This window comes from Opisthocomus hoazin, chromosome 9 (assembly GCF_030867145.1).
Source record: "Opisthocomus hoazin isolate bOpiHoa1 chromosome 9, bOpiHoa1.hap1, whole genome shotgun sequence".
Taxonomy (NCBI): Eukaryota; Metazoa; Chordata; class Aves; order Opisthocomiformes; family Opisthocomidae; genus Opisthocomus; species Opisthocomus hoazin.
In genome coordinates, this window is record NC_134422.1 from 32,337,038 (window position 1) to 32,364,777 (window position 27,740).

At 41.6% G+C, this 27,740-nt stretch overlaps 1 protein-coding gene across 16 annotated transcripts in view; it reads left to right on the plus strand.

Annotated features, from left to right (window-relative positions):
- The window catches only part of UNC80 (unc-80 subunit of NALCN channel complex), a 138,775-nt gene that overhangs the window by 35,183 nt on the left and 75,852 nt on the right, over positions 1-27,740 (plus strand). For 9 of the 16 annotated variants that reach the window (XM_075429995.1, XM_075430002.1, XM_075429996.1 and 6 more), the window contains 11 exons: positions 1,005-1,152; positions 2,471-2,619; positions 4,441-4,607; positions 5,316-5,417; positions 6,779-6,993; positions 7,528-7,634; positions 8,139-8,298; positions 12,992-13,164; positions 19,197-19,409; positions 23,568-23,739; positions 26,258-26,391. In XM_075429995.1, coding sequence (XP_075286110.1) covers positions 1,005-1,152; positions 2,471-2,619; positions 4,441-4,607; positions 5,316-5,417; positions 6,779-6,993; positions 7,528-7,634; positions 8,139-8,298; positions 12,992-13,164; positions 19,197-19,409; positions 23,568-23,739; positions 26,258-26,391 — 1,740 coding nt within the window. The remainder of the gene's footprint in view (positions 1-1,004; positions 1,153-2,470; positions 2,620-4,440; positions 4,608-5,315; positions 5,418-6,778; positions 6,994-7,527; positions 7,635-8,138; positions 8,299-12,991; positions 13,165-19,196; positions 19,410-23,567; positions 23,740-26,257; positions 26,392-27,740) is intronic. The other 7 variants (XM_075430007.1, XM_075430009.1, XM_075430004.1 and 4 more) reach the window with 5 other exon arrangements.

The following is a 27,740-nucleotide window of genomic DNA, read 5'->3' on the forward strand; positions in this document are numbered from 1 at the left end:
GAGGGACTGCAGCAGTAATGTTAGTTCTGGACACAGTGGGACAAGATGGGGTAAAAGGGTCCCACTGGTAACAGCAGAAAGGGTCTGCACCGAGCACTGGTTGAATATATACCCATATTCATCAAAATGTTAGTTAGGCTTTTATGTTGTGTTGGAGCTGAGCCAAGCAAAACATTTAGGCCTGTGCATAACATTAAGCATAAATGAATAGGTCTCCTGGACCCAAGTTCTTATCAGACTCATTGAATTGAGGTCTTTGTGGGAAGAGATTTTCCTTCATGTCTAAGTCTGCTGCATTTTCTGTGCATTTGTCTGACCAAACTGCTTTGCATGAACCATTTGTGTTGACTGCATGGACAATCACATGTCTGCATTTACTGGAAAGTTAAGTAGCCTATTGCAGTAGCAGGGAAGTTCATATTTCCCATAGATCTGATATTTCAGATTCTCTTAACTCCAGCTTGCATGGGGTCCCGGTAGGTTGGACACTTTTGCGATAAGAAGTTGACAATCTATAGCTTTTAAATACAAAGCTAATGGTTTGCATGATATTAATTAGTCACTGAGTACAGGTGCATCAGATGGGTTGGGTCTGAGCCAGAGGCTGAAAATCAGATGCCTGAGGCTAAGAACTTGTTTCATCAGGGCAGTAAGCCTTGAGGTAGTACATTCCTACTTCATTCATGTCCAGTTAGATTTTACCTTGGGGTTGGGGAGAGGAGAGACATGGCTGGCAGTGACTGCACCAGCACCTCCAAACAGTGGCACACATACTGGTGCCTTGTTGGTGCCTTCAGCATTGTATCCTTGTGCTGAACTTCTTGTTTGCTTCAGAGGCGAACCTGTCTTCTGTTACAGGATCTAAACTTTCTAGCTCCTAGGGGAGGTTACCTTAGACAGCACAGCAGAGTACTGGCTAAGCAGGAGCAAAAAATACCCTGCTCCTATTAGCAAAACTCAGACATGTACTTTGATGTGATGTGATTCGATGGATATCGTTGCAGGCTCAAAACTGCCTCACAAAGCTGTACAAGCTGGATAAGATGCAGTTCCGGCAGACTATGAGGGATTATGTGAACAGGGATTCTCTCAATAATGTGGTGGATTTCCTGCATGCTTTACTGGGATTCTGCATGGAGCCAGTCACTGATAGTAAGTATAGCTGGCATCAGAAGCTCTCACTTGAATATTCCTAAACTGTACAATCAGAAAGAAGCCACACCTTTTTCTTTTCCTTTAAGAAAGAAAAAAAAAAAAGTGAATTACTATCCCTAGAATATACAGACCGTATTCTCAGCCAGTGTGGGTCAGGGAAGTTGGATCTCTTCTGATTTGATCACCCAGTGATCTTACCTAGTGATCTTGCACCTGAATCTGAAGGCCTCTCTTTTGATTCATCCTAGCTGTTGTTCATGGGTCTTCAAAGAAAATATTTTCATTCAACTATGCTATGCCTCAGGCAGAAAGTTTTCTGCCTCATGACATGACCATGCACCAGCTGGAATGGCCTGTTTAATCCAGCGTTTATTCTGAAAGGAGACATAATTGAGCATTAAAACCTTTTGTAGGGCCTCAGGTGAGGCAGTAAATAGTGAGAACAGATTGAATAAACAAGAACATGAACACACAGATGCTCACGTCTGCAGTTACAAGTGTGTGTGCATGTGTGTGTATGTATATATGGTTTTTTTTTTTTTAAGTTAGGAAAATTATTTCAGGTGCTATTAGAATGACCATTTTTGTTTGGTTACTTCCTGCAAGAGCAATTAACAATGATTTTTCAGAGTAGGAATAGCTGCTGTGAAGCACTCGGGGAGTCTGACTAGTCTATTAGCCTACGTCTGATCTCAGGCGTTTCAGAGAAAGCATCAAAACTATTATATAGCAGACTTTTGTAAAAAAGATGCCCATGGGAAGCTTCCCCAAGTATTCATCAATTATTGACTGGCTCATGCTTTGAAGCATGGCAGCTCATGCAGCTTTTGAAAGCATTTTCTCTTACCTAACGCAACAGATGTTTCTTGTTATTCGTATAAGTGTGTAGCCCTTTTTTGACTTTCTGAGAGCTTGGTCTCCTTGTGCACCTTGCAAGAACAGCATTCCTGTAGTTCAGAAGATTTTCTTTTCATGAGTGTTGTCAGTTTTCAGCTTAATCGAACATCTCTTGTGCTTTAGAACAGTAAATACAAAAGATTCAGGTATTGTTCAAATGTTATGCCTCATTCTGTACATCTCTGAGAGATGTGAATGAAAGGAAGCCAGAGTGGTCCTGATGTTTTCAATCCTTTTGCATACTACAACTGTTTCTAGGAATATTTTGTTCTTCTCATTTATTTTACCCTTCCCTTCTGCTTTGTGTGGGGTGGGATTGCCCTTGTCTCATGTATCTGAATCCCTTTATATGTGCTTTAAGCCATATTTGTTTAAACCATTCCTAACATCGGGGCTTGCTTGTACTTGAATTTCACAGACAAGGCTGGATTTGGGAATAACTTCACCACAGTGGACAACAAGTCTACAGCCCAGAGCGTAGAAGGTATTATTGTGAGTGCCATGTTCAAGTCATTGATCACTCGCTGTGCTTCCACTACACATGAGCTGCACAGCCCAGAAAACCTGGTAAGCACTTGATTTCATGTTAACAAAGTTACTTTGTCACTTGGGTGTCACCAGTGAGGCTTTACAGTGGAGAGTTAATTCAATTTAGCCAAACCCCATGAGCGTAGCAAGCTATGCATTCACAGCTGAAACATGGTATAAATGTGATGCCCTCCTTTCATGTCTGCCTTGGAACCTGAGGACTTAGCCAGGATAAAAGTTGTGCACTCTGAACTGCATTTTCCCCTCTCTGTTCAAGCAGCTTCTTTGGGTTTTTTTTCCAAACGGATTAATAGCATAGTCTGGAGCAAGGGATTAGTGAATAAGACCGCAGCCAGCATAAATCAACTTTCAGCAAAGTTAAAGCCAGTTTACTTAGTTAAGGATGTGACCCATCCGTGACAGAGTATGAGTTACTGAACGGAAATTTCATAGGTCTTCCCAAGGTTTAGACAGTCATTCAATTTACCAAACACCTGGAGGAAAGTAAGGTGCAGCTCATTGCTGCCTGTGTGCCATGTACCCAGAGCAGTCAGTAGAATGGATGATATGAGCTCTCTTCTTCAAATTGGGGCAGAATCTAGCAGTTAGTCTCAAACCACCTCCTTTATTATCGGAAATTAGGATTTTTCATGCAAGCAACCAAGAAGCATTCTTGTGCTCCATCCTTACAGCAGACGTGTAGAGGCACTGAAGTGCAGCTAAAGGCAGAGTAATCCTCTAGGAGGGGAAGGGAGAGGGAGAAGGAAAACACAGTAATGTCTTAAACCAGCAGAGTAGTCTGCCTGTGTCCAAGTCCTCTTGTTCCTATGGATATTCCTCCTCTGGAATGTTTCTCAGCAGAATTGGTTAAGTGGTGGCATGCAAAAAAACATGTGCCACTGTTGGACCTGGATTAGGAACTGCAAGTGTAAATTTTAATTATAAATTGTCTTTCTGGACCCTATTTTAGCAAGTGTGTAAGGTGAAATTTATCTTTAAGCACAGTACCGTTAAGTGTGTCCATATGGAGAAGATAGTACGCAGAGTAAATATGAGGGTTTCCTGTTGTTGCGTCACTCTTTAAAGTCAGTCTTGTGTTGAATATCTTATGAAAAACAACCTCAGTCAGTATACAGAACCAATTATTTGTTTGTTAGGGTTTTATTTGTTGAAAGCTGGCTGTGCAGTTCCTAGCTGGGAAATTTCAGAATAATCCAAGATCTTTCAGGAAAGCTCACAGATCAAAAATCCAGTTCTGTAAAACTGTTCCCTCTATCCCCTTGCCATCAGATATAGAGGTGATTTGTCACATCACAGATGTGTATGAATGTTCAGAACTAAAAAGAACCTTGAGTGTAGGAGTAGGTTGGGGAATGAGTGAGTCATTCCCCTCTGTTCCCATGATGCAAAGCTCTAAAATAATTAAGAAAAGTCTGAAGACATCCACTGGTTTTGAAACAAAACATGCAATTTTTTGCACTCTGCTCCCCCTCCCGCCTTTAGCTTTTTCATGATTAAGGGGTAGATGAATAGAATAAAACAGGCCTTAAATTGTCTTTGCATCTCCCTCATTTTGCAGCTGTTTTAGCCTCTGATACCTCTAGATCTGCCTTAGCCCATTGCAGAGCATGTTCCAAAACAATAATGCTCCTCATTGTGTGCTTCTTCTGAGTGCACTAAATTGAGTTTCCAGCTTTTGATCCCAGCCAGAAAACACAAACCCTGTGAATGGAGAGTATATCAGACTACAGCCAGAGGAAATAATGGCCTGCTGAAGTACCTTAGAAACTATTGATTCTCCCCCCTTCTTCACCAACTGCAGACTGACTTCTTTCATTTGCATGATGTCTTGCTGCTCAGGGCTTGTACTGCGATATCCGACAGCTGGTCCAGTTTATCAAGGAGGCTCATGGGAATGTCTTTCGTAGAGTGGCACTCAGTGCCCTCTTAGACAGCGCTGAAAAGTTAATACCGGGAAAAAAAGCAGAGGAAATGGAGCAAGAAATGAAACCTTCTGGGAGCAAAAGGTGGGTGTCTAGGAGGAAGAAAGCAAATCAGTGACTGACTTGTGGCTGTATGACTACATGCACTGAACACAAAGGTAGAAAGTCCAAGGGCTTCTGTGTTTTATCTTGATAGCAAATGTCAGTTCCTTATGTACAGAACTGTACTGTGGCAGCGTCTCCTTTGAAATTTAATGAACTGAGACAGTAATAGATGTGCAGGAAAAAGTGCTAACCATCTCACACAAGAGACCTAAGAGAACAGTGCAACAGAAACACTGGAAGGAGGAAAGGTTAAGAGAAGTAAGAAGCATAGTGTCAGTCCCAAAACACTGTGTGGACATAGCTTTTAATGTGCATCACATCCTTAGTGTTGTTTATCTGACGGGTACACCTTGGTATGCGAAATGAGTCCCAGAAGAAATCTAATCCTGACATGCTTCTTTATGCAAAAGAAATTTTCTCTGGTGCTTTGAGTCTCGTCATATTAAAATGTTGGGAAGGAGGATTAAGAAAGTTGAAAAACTCCTAAAAACCCTTAGTTTTGCTTCTAAAAGCTGATGTCTTTTTCATGAATGATATATATAGAGGCAGTAAGTTGTTAAAGAGAGGGTACATCTCTAAAGCTGCTTTGTTGCTTAGCCATGCTGGTTTCCATGTCGTGTAGCTATGTGATGATCATGAGGTGGGCCATCTGTTCGGTTTAGCTGATGATTTGTATTGGCTGTATAGATCCGAGGTGGGAAGTGTCATCATTGACAAAAGCCAGGCATCAGCTGCCCCTGATGAATGCCGTAGTTACATCTCAAGTCGCCCAATGCAAACTCCAGAGCAGTAAGTAAATATTGAATTATTTCATGCATTATTGCCAGCAGCTTCCTTCTGAGGTTAGTACAAACAGGGAGGACAGCACGGATTTATCTCTTTGGATGGTACAACAAATGTGTTGAGTGTCTGTTCAGGAGCTGCTGATAACATTCAGGTAGTGCCTGTTTTCAATGCTGCCAACTGGACCCACCCTGATTTTGATGGAGAACCTGTGGTTCTCCATCACACAGGTTTGTGTTTGAACACCAGTGGTTTTCAAATGACAGTGGAGTAGATTTGTCAGTATCACATACTATCCTAGCCATGAATAGAGTGTGAATTCCTCAGAGATGTCATCACAGCTGTTCTCTATGCTTTGTTTGTACTTCTGGGGGAAGATTCTGTTAATTTTCATCTCCCAAGTTGTTGCTAAGGATCATTGATCCTTTACTGCTTCCCAAGAGCCAGCCCACTCCTGACCTATCTTGGGTATGTAGTCTCCAAACATTATTGCATTTCCCTTATCAGCACAGGTGTTCTACCTGTTTTCTTAATGAGCAAATCTACCTGCTGTTAGGCATTGCATGCTTGAAGTGTTTTTTTTTCAAAGAATTCTGCCATTTAATATAGAAATAAATTTAATCACTATTCTTAAGAATTTTAGAAAATTTTACAAGTGACCACTGGTCCCTATGTAACTTTGGACAAGTCATTTAACTTCTCTGTGCCTCTGACTGCCTGTCTGTCTTGTTAAAGTGCTTTGAGATGCACTGTACGAAGACATTGCTTGCACAAGGGCCTAAAGCAGGGCAAAGGTTCCTCTATATTATGTGTTCTCTTGCATTAACTGAGACTGCAAGGGTAACACAAAGCCCTTTACAGCTCTACAGAATTGCAGCAAGCTCTTCTGCTCTGAGCCCTGCCACAGCCATGGGAAATCTGAAGAGTAGATCAAAATATGCGGTCCCGTTTCCAATATTTTAATGAGAACTGTGACTCCAGCAGGTTCACAAATGGCTATTGTGATGTCCAACAGTTCTCCAGTACACACGCTTGTAGAAAACATCAGTGTTGTCTTACCAGTATGGGTAATTTTGACCTAAAGAAGATGATTTGGTTTTCACATGTAGAAACTAAAAATGAAAATGACTATTCAGTGAACAAACTCCTCAGGGTAGAAAATATGGTTATTTTATGCCTTTTAACAATACTGAGCATGTTTTCAAACTTGATTATGTCCCACTGAAAAGAGTATGTTTAGAATGCAAAATGAAACAACCTCAAAGAATAGAAAGGTGAGGAGGGGGCTATGGGAGTGAGGCCTCATTCCCCGGAGCATCGAAATTTCCCTGAAATGCAGTTCGTGCTCTGCATCCCTTTTCTTCCAGTGATGAGCAAATCCAAGGGGCCGTTCTGGGACGCAAGGACTTCTGGAGAAAGATGTTCAAGTCACAGAGTGCAGCGAGTGATACCAGTAGTCAGTCTGAGCAGGACACATCCGAGTGCACCACTGCTCACTCTGGGACCACCACAGACAGGCGCTCCCGCTCCCGTTCCCGACGAATCTCCCTTCGAAAGAAACTCAAACTCCCCATAGGTAAATGTATGTCTCTTCCTATTCTATATACCTATTGCATGTGCAGAGAAACACAGACACATATATGTTTCTTAAGAAATATTGCAACACAGTTCCGTATTGTCCAAGTATATTGTATATTCTCCCAAGGGAAGCTGGGAAATACTGTTCCCTCCATTTTACAGATGGGGAACTGAGGCAAAGCGAAACTTAAGCAATCTACCAAAGGTAACAGGGGATATCTGTGGCAAAATAGAATACTGAATCTGTGTCTCCAAAGTAGTAGGCTAGTACCTTAATCTCACAGGCATTATTCCTCTTTGTAGAAAGGAAATATTCCAAATAGCATTTGATAGACAGAGAATACATCCTTTACAAGTCCCCAGACCTGACCTTGCATGGTAGTTAATGCATGTAATATCAAAGGATTGCCTTCCCCTTTCCTCCCGTTTTCCCATACCCTGGCATGGCCACTTTGGGGAAATATGCTGCAATTGCTAATAAATAGATTCTTCTTGGAAGCATTTTCAGAATTGTCCTGAGTGGCTTATTCTGCAACAGGGAACTGGCTGAAGCGCTCCTCCCTCTCTGGCCTGGCTGATGGGGTGGAAGATCTCCTAGATATCAGCTCTGTCGATCGTCTGTCTTTCATCAGGCAGAGTTCCAAGGTAAATGTGTCAGGTGGGATCGCAGAGACCTTTGAAGGACAGGATCTGGCTGGCTTTAGCTGTCCAGAGAAACACTCTACTAAATATGGACATTGCAGTCAAGAAGACTTGGTTACAGAAGTCTTCAGAGTAGAGTGCCATGAGAATTTGATACTGGACTTTTGCGGCTCACAATGAAGACTAAGTTAAACCTAAACTGTACTTGTTAGTCTGCCTTGGTTCACTGAGAGAGAAATGCAGGCTCTGTCAACACACTTAAAATTTAATTGTTGGTCATGCTTCTCCTTCCTTCTTTGTGCCTTTACAGCCTCTTGCAAAGGACCAGTCCTTTAAGCAGAAACTTAAAAGATGAAGTGCTTCGGCGTATGTAAATCTGCAGACCCACTTATATTGCTATGGTGATCCACTGTGTTACAAACCTGCTGTAGATGCTTTATGTCTAAGCAAGGAAGACTAAGAGACAGTGGTATGATGCAGCCTGACCCAGCCCTCTGTTTTACACAGGTGAAGTTTACCAGTGCAGTGAAGCTGTCAGAAGGAGCGGGGCCAGGAGGTGGCGTGGACAATGGACGAGATGAAGAGGAGAATTTCTTCAAGCGTCTTGGTAAATGGCGCACCTGCCGAAGACACCCATCCAAGCTTCATCACACAGAAGAAAAAGATGGTTAGAAATCAGGGTTCTCGTCTCCTTTTTTCTTTGGTTTTTTTAACGTTTCTTTTTTTTAATCTTTCTTTCTGTATTTTACCCCTTTCCCTTTTTTCCTGCTTTCTCCGTAGTTTTTGTATCCATTCTAGCCTTCTCCAACTTTTTAGTCTTTGTAACTGTTTTCTTCCCCTTCCTTCTTTCTTTTGTTTTGATTTAGAAAAAAAACTCTACTAAAGTCGATTTTTTAAAAAATGAAGACTACCCAAATAAATTATGCAAATACAACATTTGGGCTTTTAAATCAAATTGAAATTGATCAACACTTGAAAAATTAATGTTTGCTTCAAAGCACTTATTCAGTTCAAAATTAGGTGTGTAAACCTTTTATTACCTAATGTAAAAATGGGTGTTCCATCAGTTCTTTTGTTTTGTTTTTTTCCCGATTTGTGACCATTTGACAGTTTTAGCAAAGATCAGCAGTGATGAAATGGAAAACCCTGCACAAACCTTGTTATAATTATCTCTTTTCTTCTGTGTTTGCATGTCTAGTGTCTGCATACCATTCGTTAGGGTTGCTGTCCCTTTTTCTTAGCACACAACATAATAACAACACTACTTTTCTTTCCATGAAAGTATATTTACTTCAATGCATTTTCAAAACCAGAAATGTTTGAAAAGTGCCTTTATGAATAGTACAAGGGCATGTTATATTCTGTTTTAAAATGTCATGCAGTCATTCACATGCTCATGTCCTCAGAGCTCATCCTTGTTGTCAGGGAGGCAACCTTGTATCTTGAAGTTCTGTTACTGTTTTTTCAAGAAGACCCAACCTGACTGCCCAAAACACACAAAAAGGAGTAGACTTTCTTTCTCACCATGATTTCTGTAGCTTTACAGTATGTTACATTCTCTGGCATTATGTTTTTTTATTTTCTGACATTACACTTTGACATTGCATTGTGTGTATTTCACCATCATCTGTTCCAGACCTGCAATCTAGTGCATGTGAGGCATTGTTCAGGCAAGTGGTGCTAGGAAAGTATGAGCATCTCTCGTACTGGTAAACTGGTCATCATTCTACCACTGCAGAAACACTGGTGATGGTTTTCAACTAGTTTCTAAGTGAAAAGTGTCGTTCCTTTAGAAGGAGAATGCATCATCCCAACAGCTTATAATAGCGTGGTAGCTGAAGGTGAATAATCCCACAAAGGAAGGAACTGCATTGTTTTTTTCATCCACCACTTCGTGCTGAAGTAGGTGTGAAATACTTCCACTATATTTTCCCCCAGCTTTTACTGTGAACAAAGAACTGAGGGGCAGTGAGATCTTTATAGACTGCCACAGCTGTTTCTACAGTGCTTATGTGAGATATCCTTCATATTTTTTATTTTCTTGTACTAAATAAATTTTTTTCATCTTGCTAATGCTGATTTTATGCCACTGTGAATTTGCTTCTGCCTAGAGTGCCCATATTCTTGATTTAATGGCACAGAGGTAGTCTTGGCCCTGTGAGCATCCAAAGCCTTGTTCAGTAAGTGTGGCACATCTTATGTCTATACAAAACTCAGATGACACATTAATATTGGCATTTTGAACTTTGGAAGTGTTGTCTGTACTTCAGCCTCCTCTGAGTAACATCAGAATTTATGTAATTAGAACTTGAAATATCTTTTACATATGTGTGAGAGATGTACATGACACATTCTTGGTTTTGATTTATGCATGTATTAGAAATGCCATAATAAAAGTGATGCAATGGAGACAGAGACCCTTGCATGTTAGTATGAGAAACAGGCAAATTGTCCAGTGATGTTGATGGGGGATGGTTGGGCTGTTGCCTGATCACTAACTGAAGCAAAGGGAGGGTATTTAAAGTTTATAAGGCAAAGTGTGACGGTTAAGGAAGTTGTATTACCATGTCTGCAAGGATCTCTGGTATGCAGTGGGAGCCACATACCATTAGCAAATACATTAGTGTAGTTGTACATGCCTCTGTGTGTATGTAGCTCTGTGTGCATTGTGAAATTGATGTCGGGCCTTTTCGGGGTGGAACGGTTTATAACACAGTAGGACAGCAACTTGACAGAGGGCCTTCAAATTTCCAGTGTTTCTGTATCTTCCATAAAGATCAGTTGGTTTTATGTGCTTATGGAGAAGAGGATAAAAGCCTGCTGAAGGTGGATGGGCATAATATTAAATTCCTCAAGGTCCGACCCTGAAGCATTGTTTTGGTACTTATTTCTGCCTTCCCATTCTTGTCATTCATGATGCTATGCCATTACTTTGCTCATGCTTTTTCCATGTGGTGTTTCCTCTTGTGTTTTTGGGTCTTTTAACGTAGTAGACCAAATTTAAAAGAAAACAGAGAAGAGAAATACGTTACAGTACAAAAAAAAAAAAAGAAATGTAGAATAACTTGCCACACCGTTTATGAATTGTAATCTTTATTGTGATATGTCATCTAGACATCATGGAAGTTCTGTGTTGGATATGTATGTAAAGATACGTGTGTGTGTGTATCTGTATGTGTGCATATATATACATATATATACACATAAATATATGCACATTCATGCATAACAAAATGTTTATTTTAATGATCTTTTTACCTATACTAAGAACAGAGCATATATACAGGAGTGAGTTACAGTGTGTTTGCATGAGACCCTGAACATTCCTTTGGGCACTTACTGAAAACATTGTGAGTGACCATAGAAGTTGTCAGGGTGTTCAGAGCATATAGCACAGGTGAACCACAGCACATGCTTGCTCTGAGGGGTGATCCCGCACACTCACAGGAAGCAACTGTGAGGGCAGGAGCTTGGGCATCCAGTGTCCTCCTATGTTCGGAAATGGTCTCTACTCGCTGAGTCACATTAACACTAAGCCAGTGAGGGCTACCTTACTTACAGCAAGGCTACTCCAGGGGCAGCAGAGGACAGTCATCAGCTGCTTCTGAAGGATTCTCTCGCGAAGCTTCAACAAAGTGTAAGGCTAGGACTATAAAGGGCTGTAAGCAACAGGGTAGTACCAGTAAGCCCAGATGGACACAGCCTCTGCTGGATCTTTATAGTGGGGGTTAGGGAGATGCCCTAGGCATGCCTTTCTGTATCAGAAAGTCAAATTTCTGTTCTTTATCTCATACAGGCACAATCCTAACAGGGCCCTGAATAGGAAACATTAGTTTGTACCTCAAATGCATTAGTGTTACAACAGCCATAGTAGGAAGGCTCAGGTAGCATGGTACAGGCTATAAGGAAACAGGAGGAGTTGGAAGAAAAGGGTATTTGTGCCTGCTCATTTATGTAAGTGTTCTACCCGTTCTTTCTACTTTATTTGTTTGTTCCATTTTGATGGAATATTTCCCAACATAGGAACATTTTGTTTACTGGAAAACTATGTACAGATTCACTGGAGAGACAAAAGCCACAGATGTTGTAAAGAAGTCACTTGAAATTTGATATACCTCTGTCTTCAGTGGAAAAGTGAAGATCCATATTGCTATTTTTTGTTGTGATTATTGCGTGTGGTGCCTAAGTGCTTTCCAAGTAATTCTGGGGAGTGCAATCTGAAAGGGACTTTGAGTTTTCAGCCGTTATTCTTTCCCGAGGAAGGAGAAGTCACAAAGTCCTGTAGAGCTGATGTTTTTCCTTTTGTCTTTCAAATCCATGTTTATAGCCAGTCTTGAATTCTCCACTCAGTGTTTTCTTCTTCAGTGCTCTATCCTGCAGTATTCGATAAACATTTGTGCTTTCACTTGTAAATAAGGGAGATTATTATGGCTAAAGACAAAAAGCCCAGAAGCTGAATACTTTTGTTTTGACCAGCCACCTTGGCCTTCAGAGACTTTCCTCATTTCTCATCTGTATCTTTCCACCACTCTCTCAACTCTGAATACCAACTGCATAATGATCTTCTGCATTCAGAATTGTTCATTGCAATCGACAATAAGATTAGTTAATTTATCGTGTGAACTCTAATCACAGAGTTTAAAGCCATGCTTGAAAGAAGCCCTAGAGGGGGGTGCTAGCTACCTTTTCAAAAGGAAATCTTATTAGGGAGCTTTCCGTCCCGAAGAGTGCAAAATATTTCAAGGGAGAGAGGCTGAAATGATGACGATACCTAAGAGTTGAGCCCAATCTCACTTTGAGTGTTCTGGTAATTGCAGAAGATGTATGACTAAAAAAAGTACATAATTTACACATAGAACATTTCCAATATTTGTTGCTGATTTTTCTGTCCTAGTAGATTATATGTTGCTAAATTGATACATGAGGAATAAGGTTTATGCATGCTCCACTTTAAGGTAAACTTAGAGACAATAGAGAAGTAAGATAAGAGATTATTCAGGAAAAACAGACAGTAAGCATGACGTTCTGTTTTAAAGAGGTGGGGAGGAAGGGCCATATTCTGGTTCACCTATGTTGGAGTAGATCCTGGACTTCCACACTGAGTATAATGGAATTGTTTTGGGCAGACATTGGTACAACCAAGACCAGAATCTGGCTTCCTGTACGTCTATTTCATGGAAGTTATGAATATTGTAAAAATGCCCTTGTTATCTTCAAGATAGCACCTTGAGGTGAGAAAGGGATTTAGACCAAGACCGTACTCATCAGGGTTTTTGTGCCACTTTTGTTATTGGTGAGAGAATGTGTTCCCTTCTCGCCACCCCTCCCTGCATCCCCTCTGTACTCTCTACCTCTTTTAGGTTGCCATAGCTTTGATGATCACTTGACCTCCAACCAAGAAGGAGGAAAATCCAAGAATGTTGTGAACCTGGGAGCAATCCGCCAAGGCATGAAGCGTTTTCAGTTTCTCCTGAACTGCTGTGAACCAGGCACTATCCCCGATGCCTCCATTTTGGCAGCAGCCCTAGATCTTGTAAGTCATTCGTTGGTGTATTTTTACCTGCTGAGTGAGAGCATGTGCATAAGTGGTGGTCTGTTGTCGTTCACTAATGCTGTTCATGCCCCCACAGAAAGCAGGTAAAGCATCATAGCAATGCCAACTAGTGGTGCTGCTAGTAGGTGGAATGTTAGCATCTGTGCCTGGGTGAGGACACATACAAACTGGATCTTTTGTTATTACATAGCTCCCCATAACTAGATTATTACCAGCACAAAGCTTTTATTGTCAGACTTCAAATTTTGTGCACACCCGTTCTGCTTCTGCTCCTAGTGTCAATAATAATCTATAGAATAAGGACTGAAGACTGGATAACTACCTGGAGAGGTGTAGTAATTCCACTCAGGAGTTCTGACAGAGTTCTGATTACATTAGGCAATATTGAACTGCTAGTCACCAGAGCCAGTCAGTGGAAAAAACTTCAAATGTCTGTGCATGCTTTTAAATGCAGATATTGCTAATTTGCAGATCCAAATCACAGAAGTGACACAATTCAGTCCCTCCTTCCTGACACTGGGTGTCTCTTCTGCATCTCCCTCCTTCTTTTCCTTGTAACTGCTGTTTTTTTAACAGTCCCTTCCATTTCTAAAGCAGTGGCCTTCAGCCTGTGGTTCGTGGGCCGGTGGGGTGCTGTGAGGTACTTATGTGACAAGCACAAGAGTGTGGCAAAGACAGCTGTGAAAAGCCAGCAAATTATTAGTAACTTCTCTGCACAGTGCTCTTCTACTTCCTTCCACAAGCGTTTGGATGTCTGCAAACTGAAAAAGATTGAATGCCACTGCTCTCAGAGCAACCACATCCTCTATCCCTTTATCTTCTCGCTCCTTGCCCCTTGCCTCTTTGACTGTCATGCCATTTTTGCTCCTATTTAGGTTTTTTGCTCACTGCTGGAGATATCAGGCTTATGGACTCTCCCATTCTGCTACTGCTGTGCCCTGAGGTGTGCTGCCTTGTCTGCTCCATAGTTCTAGGGATGATATACTCTGTGCACCATGTGTTTATACATTCTTCTTAACCTTGCATATTTAGGCTGCAGATTCAAGCAAGTCTGCATTAATATTGGCTCAAAGTTGCTGTTGCTAGCAGCTCACATCTAGGTCTACTGTTTGAACCAGTCCCCATCCATCTTCCAGTAGACAGGTGTAGAAAACACCTAGTTTCAGTACTTCCCACTCTTCCTGTTGCAGATTGTTGGCCCTCTAGCTGGAAACTATGGAAGCAGTGGCTGGTAAGGAAGGCTGTTTAATGCTTTTACAGTCAGAAGTGGTTCCTAGCAGTCAGGGTTGCAGTGAGCTCAGAAGGTGGTTTGGGGAGACAGTCACTCCTGCTGGGTATGCTGCACAAAGACAACTTCATTCTTCAAGGCTACCTGGCTGCCACCCCATTGCAAGTTCTAAACTAACACCGAGTATAAGGTGTGTGGGCAGGGAGAGCTCATTGATGTCAAGTATGTTACTAATATCGTTCTAGGGATGTGCTGCTCTCTGTGCTAATAAATCAACTGATAAACTAGGAGTTTGGCAATTATGTCCCTATTGCCTGTAAATGTCTTATTTTCTAAATTTGCCGCATGCTGAAGCCACAGACCAACTTACTCTGTGCCCATGTATGAAGTCAGCCGAAAACTACTGGTCACAGTGCACTGTTTGAAGATGTCTGTTCTGACATCCAGAGCTGGCTTTTACAAAATACAGTTTGACTCTGTTTTGTTTCCATTGAATAATGCAGAAGGCTTTGGTATCAGATTTTCTAGAAGGTCAGCAGCTAAAGATGAAAGCAGCCTTGTTCTAATTACAGACTTGGGAGACTTCTTGCAAGTACCTGCTCAGCTAGAATTTTGTCTACAAAGTTTTAGAGATATATGGAAGTTAAGTCATATGCATTGCAGGTTTCAAAAGATGACAGCTTGTCATCTCACTTTGCTTAATGGCAACGTATGTTGTTCCCACATTTTAAGTCAATAGAGCACAACCAACAGAAAACATTCTGGGTTTTAAACTCCTGTTTTCAGGCTTTTGAAGTAAAGTTTGAATCAGATTTGATGCAAATTAAAAGCTTCTTAAGTCATTTCATCCAGCACAGTTGCTATGGCAACCTTTAAAAAATGAACGGCAAACAGTTCCAGTTTCAGTTCTTTCATAAACTTTTTAAGCATGCTTTTTGATGCAGATTTTAAAAATTCCATTCTTATACCAACTTCAAGATCTTTGGTCAGCCTGGATGTTTATACTGGTTTGCCACAGTGATTTAAAGGAAATAGAAAATGAAACAAAGGCTGCATCCTTATGGAGGTAATGATTTATTTATATATTAAATTGTGTTGCCTTAGGTTTAGAAACTGTGTAGTTAACATGTTTTCCCAGAATCAGCATCCATCCTTGTCCAAATTTTGTAAAACTGCGATCAGTTTGTGGCTTTGCAAACATTCAATGACAGCTGATAATATGTTGCAGGCAGTTTCATCCCTATGTCACCAGTTTACATCCGGACTTGGCAATAATAAAACTGATTTTCATTCCCTTTTGAAGAAAATTTGGAGGTTGAAAGGCAAGTAATATGATATGCCAGTTTGTGGCCAAGTTTCTGCAGGGGATTCCAATAAACTGCTGTCTAGCATTGTATAAAGATGCTACCTAAAGTGGCCTAATAAGACCAGTGTAAATGACTCAGGTGGGGAAATGCAAGCTTTCCTTCAACCAGTTTAGCAATGCGTGACACCTGTCCCCATTACAATTCTCCAATAAGATGTGTGAACTCATCCTTGTTGAAATACCATAATAGCACTGCTGCTTTATGATAAGGTTGTGTTTGAGAGGACCTACCAAGTATTGGCAGGGCATAAGCAAAGTCTAAACTGCAAGAATACCTGCCTGTATCCTGAGTCCATGTCACCAAGGGTCTTAGGCAGGCTCTATTGTTCCCATGTCCCTGTTTCCATACGAGAAATATTTGTCCATAGGAGGGCATATGACCTGGAAGAAAGTCAGAGATTGCTCCAAACAGGTCTCCAGAATAGGTGTCTGGGAACAGAAACAAGGAGCTGTGTCAGGGATTGTACTTGACTATTTTTAGACATAATCAGAGATTTTAACTAACATTTTTGAGGCAATTCTCCTAGACATTGATTAGTAATTTCTCATGACCTGTCTTCATGTGCCACTAAGCTACTTCTCATGCCAGACTTATCTTGTGGCTAGACAAAGAAGAGCTATCCAGTCAGCATCTTTTGACAGTACTTGAATTTATTTTATTTTCTTGAAAAGTAAATTGTTGCTGTTTTGCTTCCTGCCGACCCCTTCCCCCCTTTAAGAGATCAGTGGAAATGAGGTTTTGCTCCAAGTGCCTTGCAGGGTATAAGAAAGGGCACAAGAAAATTACCACTGGTAGATTAGTCTTATAAAATTCATTGTCCTTGAAAACAAAACTGGACCTACACATCTGCAGAATCTGCTGTACTTGATCAGTAATGTGATGCTGTAAAATTCCAAATCCATTCTGTATTTGCTCCCTCTCACCCAGGTTATTGCTTTTGTTGTTATTAGTGCAAATCAGTGTATCTGTTGAAAAGCTTCGAAGTTAGTACTTGAAATTTTGTTAAGAAAATGGTGGATTCTTATTCATGCCAATTTATATAGTAGAAGACCGATTTTCAGAAGGCAAAGCAATATAGTAGGTCTAATGTTAAAAGTGGACTTGTGAACAGTTTCACAGGCATGGGCAGGCTTATGAGAGTATTGTTGCTGTGTTAAGTTTTGACAGTGATCATGGTAACTTGTGTTCTTTTCAGCTATGCATCGCCTGCCTGATTCATTTCTCTCCATTTGTGATGTGTTTCTCTGTGGTGTGAATCCATCCCTGTCCATTCTGTTACATCTTCATCTTTCTCTTGCTGCTGCTCCAGGTTTCTCTGAGCCTCAGGTAAGCAACTGCAGGGAGCCTGTGCCCCACGATATTCAGAAGGTCTTCCTTCACGAGGAGATCTTTTCAGTGATTTTGGAACTCCTGCTCCAAGGACACACCCTTCCTCCCCTTTACCCCCCATCCTACATATCCTAGTTTAGTTAGAGTAGTTGATTGCTTCCATGATGTTTACAACATGAATCTTTACAACATTCCTATATGCCAAGAAATTGTGACTTTACCAGTGGTGAACTAAAACAGGAGGAAACCAAGGCTGGGGCTTCATCTTCTTATGTATGTCTACAGGTCTGGCTAAGGTTTTACTCTGTGAGAATAAAAGAATAAAAACCTCACCTATTCTGTGTTCTATATTGCATGTAAGCAACAAGTAATCTGTCATGCTTTTTCCAGCTGCTAGATAATAGTTTTGTTGCTGGTTGTAAGTGTCTGTCTTCAGACTTCTGCCTTCCTCATCAGAGCATTGGGCCATCTTTAATGTTCTCCTTATTCAAGAGAATTGCTAAAAGATTGCTATTTTCTTCCAACATTTGAATAAAACAAACAAAAAGCTGCAACAGGATGCTGTGTCAGGAAGCAATTAATATGTGTTTTCTTGTAATGTAGACAAAACATAATCCTTTTTCTTTGTTGTTTTTGCCAGTCCCCTAAAAAGACATGACATTTTTCAGTCCTGTTGATAGTAATTTCTGGCTGTAAGTGTAGCTGTGGTACAGAATTTCTTAAATCAGTTCCCAAACTTTTGGAGCATTGGTCCAAAATTTCTTGCTTTCAACTTTTGATTAAAGCACTGTTAGAGACACTGCTTGATAGTGTTCCACAGATCACCTGCAGACCATCTTCCATGGTCTCAAGGCCATCTGTTGTTTACGGACCACAGATGAAGAACCTCCCCTTATAAACAGATACTGATCTGTTTAAATAGTCTTCTTAGAACTGTCAGCATCTAAATGTGTGGAACACACACGTTTGTGCTCTGTGAAATCCCTGTTAGGGAACCATTCAAAGACAGCTTGTGAATTGTGGACATTGTGTGTTTTTTTGGTTTTTTTACAACCTGCTGGCCACAGGGGTTTTTGCTTGTGAAAATTGCAGGAAGAGAGGGGGGAAGTTAAATGGAAATGAGGAGAACCATTTGCTTTTAGTAACTTTCCATGTCTGTAAAGATGCTATTTTTGCTGATCTGTAGACTGCTGGGAAGACAGCTCCTTGATGAGTCTAAGCTACCCTTTAGGAAACGCGTTACAGTGTCCATTTTTGAACACGTTGGAGAGATGCTTCATGGTGTAACACAGATCCTGCTGGAGCATTTAATACACACTGAAATAGACTCAATATCATATCTCCCATTAAAGAAAAGTGCTCTTCCAAGCTGGAGGCAGGAGGATTTTCCCCTGGAATACAGTCAAAGCCATCACTTCGAAATTCAGCTGCCTGGTGTTAAGTTTCAATACTAAATTGTCTGATCCTTGCTAAGGCCTTTGAAGTAAGACCAGTGAAATTTTGTTGACTTACACCAGTAACGGATTTCACTCTCCATATCTGCTTGTTGTAAGTGCAAAATAGCACTCATCCTAGTTTCAGCAAGCCTCCATTCATGCTTCCACCCCCAAGATGCACAAGTAGAACTCAACATGACAAATGCTAGGATTCATGTGGCCACACTGCCATTTGCAATTGCAATATTCACAGCCTTACTAGCAAAGGTGAAAAGAAAACTTGACTTGTTTGTCCAGTAAAGTGTCAGATGCACGCTTCTGCTTTTTGACAGTTACATGGTTTCTGAAACACAGGATTACAGAGGGGTACTGAAACAAGGTTGTTTGTAACTTTATGATGTCGCTCTTTCTGCCCCACTAGTGGTTGGACTAAGTGTAACTGTTCAGTGTTTATAAGCCTTGCTTTTGTTAACTCAAGAGATGTGACTCCAGGCAGAGATCTTGGTTTCAGACTCTGATGGAGAGATTGCTCAGTCTGTGTGACTTCATGGCAAACTTGTGAAGCAATTTATTAAAATGCAGCATCCTCTAATGTTTAAAGAGTTTTTCCAATGTATTTGTATTTAAGGTGATTTTCTGCAAATGTTTCAGGAAGCTCCTGTAGTGGCAAGAGCATCCCTGTTCCTTGAGTGTGCGCGCTTCGTTCACCGCTGCAATCGTGGCAACTGGCCCGAGTGGATGAAGGGCCACCACGTGAACATTACTAAGAAAGGGCTGTCCCGTGGGCGTTCTCCTATCGTGGGCAATAAAAGGAACCAGAAGCTGCAGTGGAATGCAGCTAAGCTCTTCTACCAGTGGGGAGATGTAAGTGTTTGTTTCTCTTCTACTTACATTTAAAAATATACCAAAATGTAAAGGTAATTGGATTCTATGCAGAATTTCAGTTCCAGTAAAATGAAGACTCCTAAGCCTCCCTTCCAACTTGTACTTCATGGCCTGCCAGGATCAGCTTTCCTGTGAATGGAAACAGACTTTGTTAGGACATAATGATGTTCCCTTCCCTCCACTCCCCTCCCCCTGCTGTGTTCCCTCTGAGGATCCGTTTCATCCACTCTCCTGTTTCCAGCACTTGTCATATGTAAATGCCTAAGGAAGAGCAGGGTGTGTAATGCTACGTGCTTTTTTCTAGCTTCCAGATATTTTTAGTCCAGGGCTGCTTGAGCTCGACGTGGTGCTGTATATTTAGTTATGCATTTCTCTTTGATGTACTTGTTCAATCTCTCTTCGCAGCCATGCAAGCTGTTAGCAATCATTGTTCTTTGGTAGGGAATTCTACAGGGCTACTACATGTCATCTAAAGAACAGTCTCTTACTCTCTTACCCTCAGCAAGTTTGCTGATGACACCAAAATGGGAGGTGTGGTAGATACACCAGAAGGCTATGCTGCCATTCAGCATGACCTGGACAGGCTGGAAAGTTGAGCAGAGAGGAACCTAATGAGGTTCAACAAGGGCAAATGCAGGGTCCTGCACCTGGGGAGGAACAACCCCATGCACCAGTACAGGCTTGGGGCGGACCAGCTGGAGAGCTGCTGCTCTGTGGAGATGGACCTGGGTGTCCTAGTGGACGACAGGTTAACCATGAGCCAGCAGTGTGCCCTGGCTGCCAAAAAGGCCAATGGCATCCTGGGGTGCATTAGGAGGAGTGTGGCCAGCAGGTCGAGGGAGGTTCTCCTTCCCCTCTACACTGCCCTGGTGAGGCCTCATCTGGAGTACTGTGTCCAGTTCTGGGCTCCCCAGTTCAAGAAAGATGAGGAGCTACTGGAGAGAGTCCAGTGGAGGGCTACGAGGATGGTGAGGGGACTGGAGCATCTCTCCTACGAGGAGAGGCTGAGGGAGCTGGGCTTGTTCAGCCTGAAGAAGAGAAGGCTGCGAGGGGACCTAATATATGCTTATAAATATCTGAAGGGTGGGTGTCAAGGAGGATGGGGCCAAACTCTTTTCAGTAGTGCCCAGCAACAGGACAAGGGGCAATGGGCACAAATTGAAGCACAGGAAGTTCCGTCTGAACATGAGGAAGAACTTCTTCCCTCTGAGGGTGACGGAGCACTGGAACAGGCTGCCCAGGGAGGTTGTGGAGTCTCCTTCTCTGGAGACATTCAAGATCCGCCTGGACAAGGTCCTGTGCAGCCTGCTGTAGGTGACCCTGCTTCGGCAGGGGGGTTGGACTAGATGACCCACAGAGGTCCCTTCCAACCCCTGCCATTCTGTGATTCTGTGATTTGTTTTGAGCTTGGCTCCTTGAAGTTTTATTTGATCATGATCTCTTACAACTCATGAACTAGGCAATTGACCTCTCTGGCCCTGTCAGTGCCACTTGCAATTTTGTTGGAAGACCATCAGGGTATACCTGTTGAAGGTCTGACACTTACTGCAAGTAATTTCACACAACTCAAAATAGTGGGGAAGTTCCTTTGACCTCTGTGATGCCTGTTACATATGTCTATCTGGAAGTGAGCTTTGTGCTCTTTTCATAAAATCTGAGATGTTTACAGTGAGTGTCATGACCCACCCCCCAAAAAAAGACAAAATCCAAGGCTCAGGGGAATTAGAAAAATGTGTATTTCTGCAGTCTTGGGGTACTTACATAACCCACACCAAAAAAGCCTTGCTGACCTGTATTGTTCTAGGATAAACCAATGCACACTCATTCTCAGTGGAGCACATGGTAGGGAACCTTCAGCTAATGCTGACCATGACAAAATAAAATAGTGAGGATTCAGAGCTTTCTAGCTACAAATCCTCAAAAGAAAAGGAGGGATTGATAACTGTAAATGTAACAAATGTAACATGTAGGGGATGTTATCACTTCAGGTGGTCAGAATCATTGCACACCAAAATAAGTCTTGGTTCTTTGTGAATAATTGGGATGGTTGCAAGACAAGGGACTCCTGAATAACCCCTTTAGGCGCCTGGGCCTTGGGAGAACAGGTATGCAAACTACAGAGATAAGGAGGCTGCAGGATAATCTGAAGAACCCGCCGAGAGACGCCAAGAAAACATGTGCGACGGACATTACTATATATTAATGAGTTCTCGGAAAAACCATTACTATGATAAGCATTTCTTGCAAATGTAATTAATATGTATGTTAACATAGCATAAATACCTAGTAACTGTGTCTCTTTGGTGCACATGTTTGGAGGAGAGATCCCCCGTGTGCCCGGCGCCCCGTAATAAAGAATACCTGCTTAATAGTCTGCCGACTATTGAGTCTTCAATTCCAGCTTTTCATGGCATCAGAGTCATGCAATCTCACTTGTTATGCTGTCTTTTTAAATAATACAGTGTTAAACCTATTCTGATCAGCTTAGTCTGTCACTTCCTTTGGCTGTTTCTGTTAAGAGACATTTTCTCTGGAAGTGTGGCATGCTCTCCATTTGGTAGGAAAACCAAGCATAATTGATGCAGATAATACATGTTAGGAATTCAGCGCTCATAAGGTAGGAAGCTGTGGGATTGTGTATGATTACTTTAATATTAGGGTGGACAGCACAGCATAAATAACGTGATAAATTACTGCTTTGCGGAGAGGCATGCAGAACATTTCTTTCTTTAAATGCATATTCGCTCTCCTCTAAGCTAAAAGGTTCTTTGGAATTCACATATATGTTCAGAGCTTGACAAATCCAGTCTTCAAAGGAACCGAAAATGGGCCAATATAGGTGGTCCCTTCTTATTTGTTTCCCACCCCATACCTGCATACAATAATATACCATCTTTTTTTTACTCTTTCCTCGCCTAGACAGCCAATCTCCCCAGTGGACAATCATTAACCCTAAGGGACTTTCTGGCGGTATACTGGGTAGCCCTATCCTTCCTCCTCGGCGAGCTAGCCCAATACTTCATCATCTTTTCTTTAGACTTATTTTTCTTCCTCAGCGAGCTATCCCAATACCTCATCATCAGCTCTAGAGGGCATCCTGGGGGGTATTCCTCCCCCTCCCCATGGGTCCAGAGGGCTTGCTTTTCCCCTGTCCCATCTTCCGAGATGCCTCCGTACCAATCGCACCTCAGGAAACCCACCCCAACCAAACAGAAATCTTTAATAATACTCATGCGTCCTGGAGTCTTCGTTCGACTCTTCGTGCACAAAAATTACGGGGTACTGCAGTTTCTTCTTGCCTGCTTCCTTAATTTAGGGTTCGGAGGTACAGATGTTGGAAGAGGGAATCATCCACCCAGGGGCCATCCGAAGATGGGATGGGGCGCCTCCCCAGAGTTTGGATTCCCGAACCAAGTTAAGCTGTATCCGAGTCACGGCACCAAATTGTTATAAAGGCTAAAAGCCAGTTATATTTATTAAAGCCAAATTTATTTAAGCAAGCAAAGCAGGCAAGAACAGTGCTGGGCGACCGGGGAGTCTCTTGCTCTACCAACGGTGCGCACCAATAGTGGATGCAACCCCCATTTTTATAGAGTTCCTATTTCCTGCATACGTGACTTCTGGTAGTCTCTGCGTTGTGTTTGCGCTTGCGTGACTAGTTGCTAGGTGGTCATTTTTTGCCTTTCGGTGGTCGTTGGGATGAAGGCCGAAGTCTTTCTCAGGTGTCCTGCTGTCTGCTCGTTCATCCCCCAAGCCATTCTTTTGCTTATCAGCAGATAGGCCATTCCCTTACTTATCAGCAAATGGTTGTTCACTCCTCGGGATGTCTGCAGCTCCAGCTTAAGTTGCAAAAGAAACTCTAACACCCATGTGCGATTTCATGAACAAAGTTAACTCATTCATCACAGGGCTTCTCCTCTTTCTCCATCAGCCGGTTTGAGAACAAATTTTATATGTATACATTTATTACAATCCCTTTCTCTACATTACTGCACTTCACAGACAATAAAAATAGAGTCAGGACGTTCTATTCTGGCTAGTACATCTCCACAGCCTGCACAGGATAAAGCCCTTGACCACCAGTGAGTTGGGCTGAAATTCTCACTTCCTTTGCTTTCTCTTTCTCCCTCTCTGCAGGCAATCGGTGTTCGCCTCAACGAGCTGTGCCATGCTGAGAGTGAGAGCCCTGCCAACCTGCTGGGCCTCATTTATGATGAGGAGACCAAGAGGCATCTGAGAAAGGAGGATGAGGAAGAAGACTTTTTAGATGACAGTAAGGAGACTCCCTTTACTACAAGAACCCCCGCTTGTAAGAACCTCTGCTTTAGGAGCACTTAATTTTTCTTCTCTTTACATCCTCTTGCCACCCAGCTGTATTTCCCACTCCCTCACCTTCACCACAGCTTCCTCCCCTGTTCTTTCTGTGCTTTGATGTACAACATGGCAGATAGGTAGCAGCACTGAAAGACTTCGAAGGAAAGGAAGCGGGGGAGGGGAAACCAGGCAGTGAGTTGCAATTTCTATATAGTGGCAACTGCAATTATAAGCAGGATAATAATTTATTTCTGGAGTCTTGCTGTCACCTGAGTGCCAAAAGTCATTCAGACTCCCATTGTTCCCAGCTATTTTCTGCCAAAATATTTGTGTAAGAGCAGCTGCTTTTCTGTTTCTTAACATTAGTCTCCCCACCTGATGTGAACTGGCACGGCTCTAACAAAGGCTTTTGAATCTTGACATCAGTATATTTGCCTGATTCTCAGGCAGAAATAGCACAGCAGTATAAAAATTATTTAAAACCTGTGTAACAAGAAGATGATTAAAACACACATTTATGTGTGTGTGTACATAATGGTGGGAGGGGAGAGTCACAGATCACTGATACTGAAAGTCTCGACAGGCATGCAAATTATAACACAGCCTGTCAATCAAAATAAATTAAGTCAGAACACATACTGTTGTAGGCGTAGGTGAAGGTGGTAACAAACATTATGACCTCTCCAGGCACCATTTGTATATACATATGTGCTGTAATGTAGTAGTTCCTGTGTATATGTACTGTTATTTGCTATTGGATGTAATGTGCTAGCACCATTTATGTATCTTCTCATTTCTTTTTCTGTGGTTCTAGGCCAACTTTGGAGTAGAGAGGAGTAGCTGGGAGCAGTGAAATGGCATTTGTGGGAAATGATCTCAAGAGAAGGTATTGGCCCTAAGCTAGACCTTCCCATGTGCCATTATGTGGCGTGCCAGCGCTAGCAGCTACAGGAATGTATGTAGCTGCCCTGGATATTTTATTGGCCCTCTAAGGGATATATCCAAAGCAGGAGAGTGCACATAAAATTTTCCCTCTTCTGCACCAGGAATGACTTTTGAAAGGTGAAGAACAACTGCATTCCCATGACCAAGTGACAGAATCGCATTTTTTGTCCCTGTTTAGCCACTGATAAGGCATTCATAAGGGGATGTGAGCTGCTTTAAAACGGTGGTCTAAGACAAGCAAACAGAGAGAAGAGGTTGTGGCCTAGAAAGCCATGTAAAAGCTCAAGTACTCTCATAAAAGCCAGGGTCTGAAAATAATTGATCTATATTCTTGCTCAAGGCAGAGGTTTTTCAAAAACTGCCCTGTATGCTGTAGAGAGTAGACTGAAGAGCATAAAATACGCAGTTGGATATTCCATTACGCTGTATGCCTCATCTGTATTTGATAGTTCAGATTATTTTAGTTTCTACAAAGTCCATAATTCATTACTGGTAATGTGTACAGAGGAATTAGCAAGCATCATAGAATTAATCTGGTTTTATCTGGTCACTGTGGCATCCTCTCAGTTGTTTGGTTTGGACTGTTTCTTTGCAAAAATTAATTAGATCACATGGGGGAAAGCAACTGAAAATGGAAAACTCTCTGAAGTGTCTTTAAGATGGTAATATCAGGTATTATTAAACAATGGGTGTGGTTAGTTGTTGTCACAGCTAATTTTTTTGTTTCCTTTTTTTGCTGCCCATTATCCTAAAGAATATTTTTCAAATTGATCATGCACTAAAGAATCCTTCATACTTCTCAAGCTTTGAATGGCATTAACTGGGTTACAAAGCATAGGGCTTTTGAAGCTGATTGTTTAGACTCAGTGAAGACAAAACTTCAAGTATTTCGATAATCTCTCTTCCCTTTCCCTTTGTCAGGTTAAGCATTTGAATGTATAATTTGATGAAACAGTTTGAGATTTTTTTCTTTATTATCTTTAAATAGTGCTTGGATTCTGTGCGCAAATAAAGAAGCCTAACTTCAAAGGAGGCTGTCTTTTCCAGTTTTCAGGGAAGTAACTAATAAGACGCACAGCACTTCTTTGCTGGCTAGTCATAACTCCATGTATTTTGAGAAATTTTCCTGTATTTTAAAGTGGATCTTTTCTGGAACTGCAGAAGATTTGGCTGAATGCAAAACTGTAAAGTGGAATAGGGGTACCTACTTCTTAACTTTAAATGAAAAGTATACAAAATGCTATAAGATGATGTTTAGTAGGTACTTCACCATAATATACTATAATATATGCTATAGAACATTAGTGTTTCTTCACTATAATATAATGTAATCTAATTTAATATATTGTACACTGTAGTGCGTTAGTGTCATTGCATGTGCTGGTAAATACATGGATTGATATTTGTTTGACTAGATTCCTTTTAGTGTAGGAAAAGTAGCATAGGTAGAACTCTGGGTTTTCCTTCTCGTTAGCTTGCATTGTGCACCACATGTGGAAATGTCCATCACCTCTTGGTTCCAGATTTTGAATAATGTCCTTGCTCACCACAGAAATCTTGTTTCCTAGGCACTGTGAATCCTACCAAATGTTGTTGTCCTTTTGCACTGAAAATGGCAGCCTGTCAGCTTCTTCTGGAGATAACCACTTTTCTTCGAGAGACCTTTCCCTACATGCCCAGGCCACGTACTGAGCCTCTTGTGGTAAGTGGACAATACACATTGAAGAGGGAGCCATGGTCAGCGCACATCAAACGGGTTGATGAAGAGAAGGCTGTGGAAGCACATGTACTGGAAGTTCAAGAAAGTTTCAAAATAGAGAAGAGGGCAGCAGGTGGAGGAGTGCGGTGGCCTGAGAGGTGTGGAAGATGGACCGTAGGAGGTGACAGCACACATGCTACCTAGCTGATTAGGAGGGCCAGTTGACAGACAACTGAGCAGTTATGAGAAAATGAAGAGGATGGTTTACAGAGAATTTGCTGGAGCTTAAAAGCTGTGGATTTTTGGCTTGGGTTAGACAACAGAATTGAAGGGACTGGGGAAAGAAAGGAAAGAAACAGAGACAAATGAGCAAAGAAAGAAAGAAACCTCAATGAGACTGAGAGAGGCACAGGCAAATCCTGGCATGAATAGTAAACTAAATGACTGATTAGGTGACAACTAATCTTGTGAACAGCAGAACCCATGAAACCCGATTTCCAGTGGTTCATGCTTGTGTGGATTTCCTAATGTCTAATAATGTGGTTCAATTTTGCCTTCAGACTGTTGTTTCACAAAATACACAGGTACTGAGTTATTTGTCAAATTGGGTTGAAGGTGACCATAAGCTTCAGAGGTGATTAGCATGGAATGAGATGAGAATTGAATGGCAGTTTCATCTTTTAAGCCTAATTTTTTTAGGAAATCAGGATAAAAATTGTAAAGAAAGAATGAGAAGTTTCCAAGTGAACATGAAGGACTTAGCCCTACTATTCTGTTTTTTGTTAATGACAGACTGAAATCAAATTTTACTGATGACAGTTGTGCTTGACAGGCTAATTTAGCTGGCCATTATTGTAATTAGGTTCTGAAATTGGTTTCAAAGGCTGTAGATGACCTGTGATGAAGTGACTCAGCCCTCAGGTATGCAAGAAGCGTAATTTTAAAAAAACGGGGTTAAATTCAGCAGGAGTCTTCCTAAACACTTTGTTGATATTTTTACTACATAATAAATTACTGCATCCAAAAGCAGGATAATACCAGGGTTTAGAACTCATCTCAATAAAGTAGTTAGGCTTGGAACTAAGAATATGTTGGATAATGAAGGTCAACGGAAATTTGTGCTTTTGTGCCAGATAGCAATGCAATTGATTAATAGCTTTTCAGACTTGTATATGGGAGAGAAAGAGGAGGAATTATTCTGCAATGCATAGGCAGAAGAAACCTTAAGGTCATGTTATGCAAGAGCCTTTTAGAGAAAATGGCCATAGAGTGCTAGTTTTAACTTTGTATGGGGGAGAGGAGGAGGAGCTAACAGCACTCTAGATCAAAATATGAAGTCTCTGTATTTATGG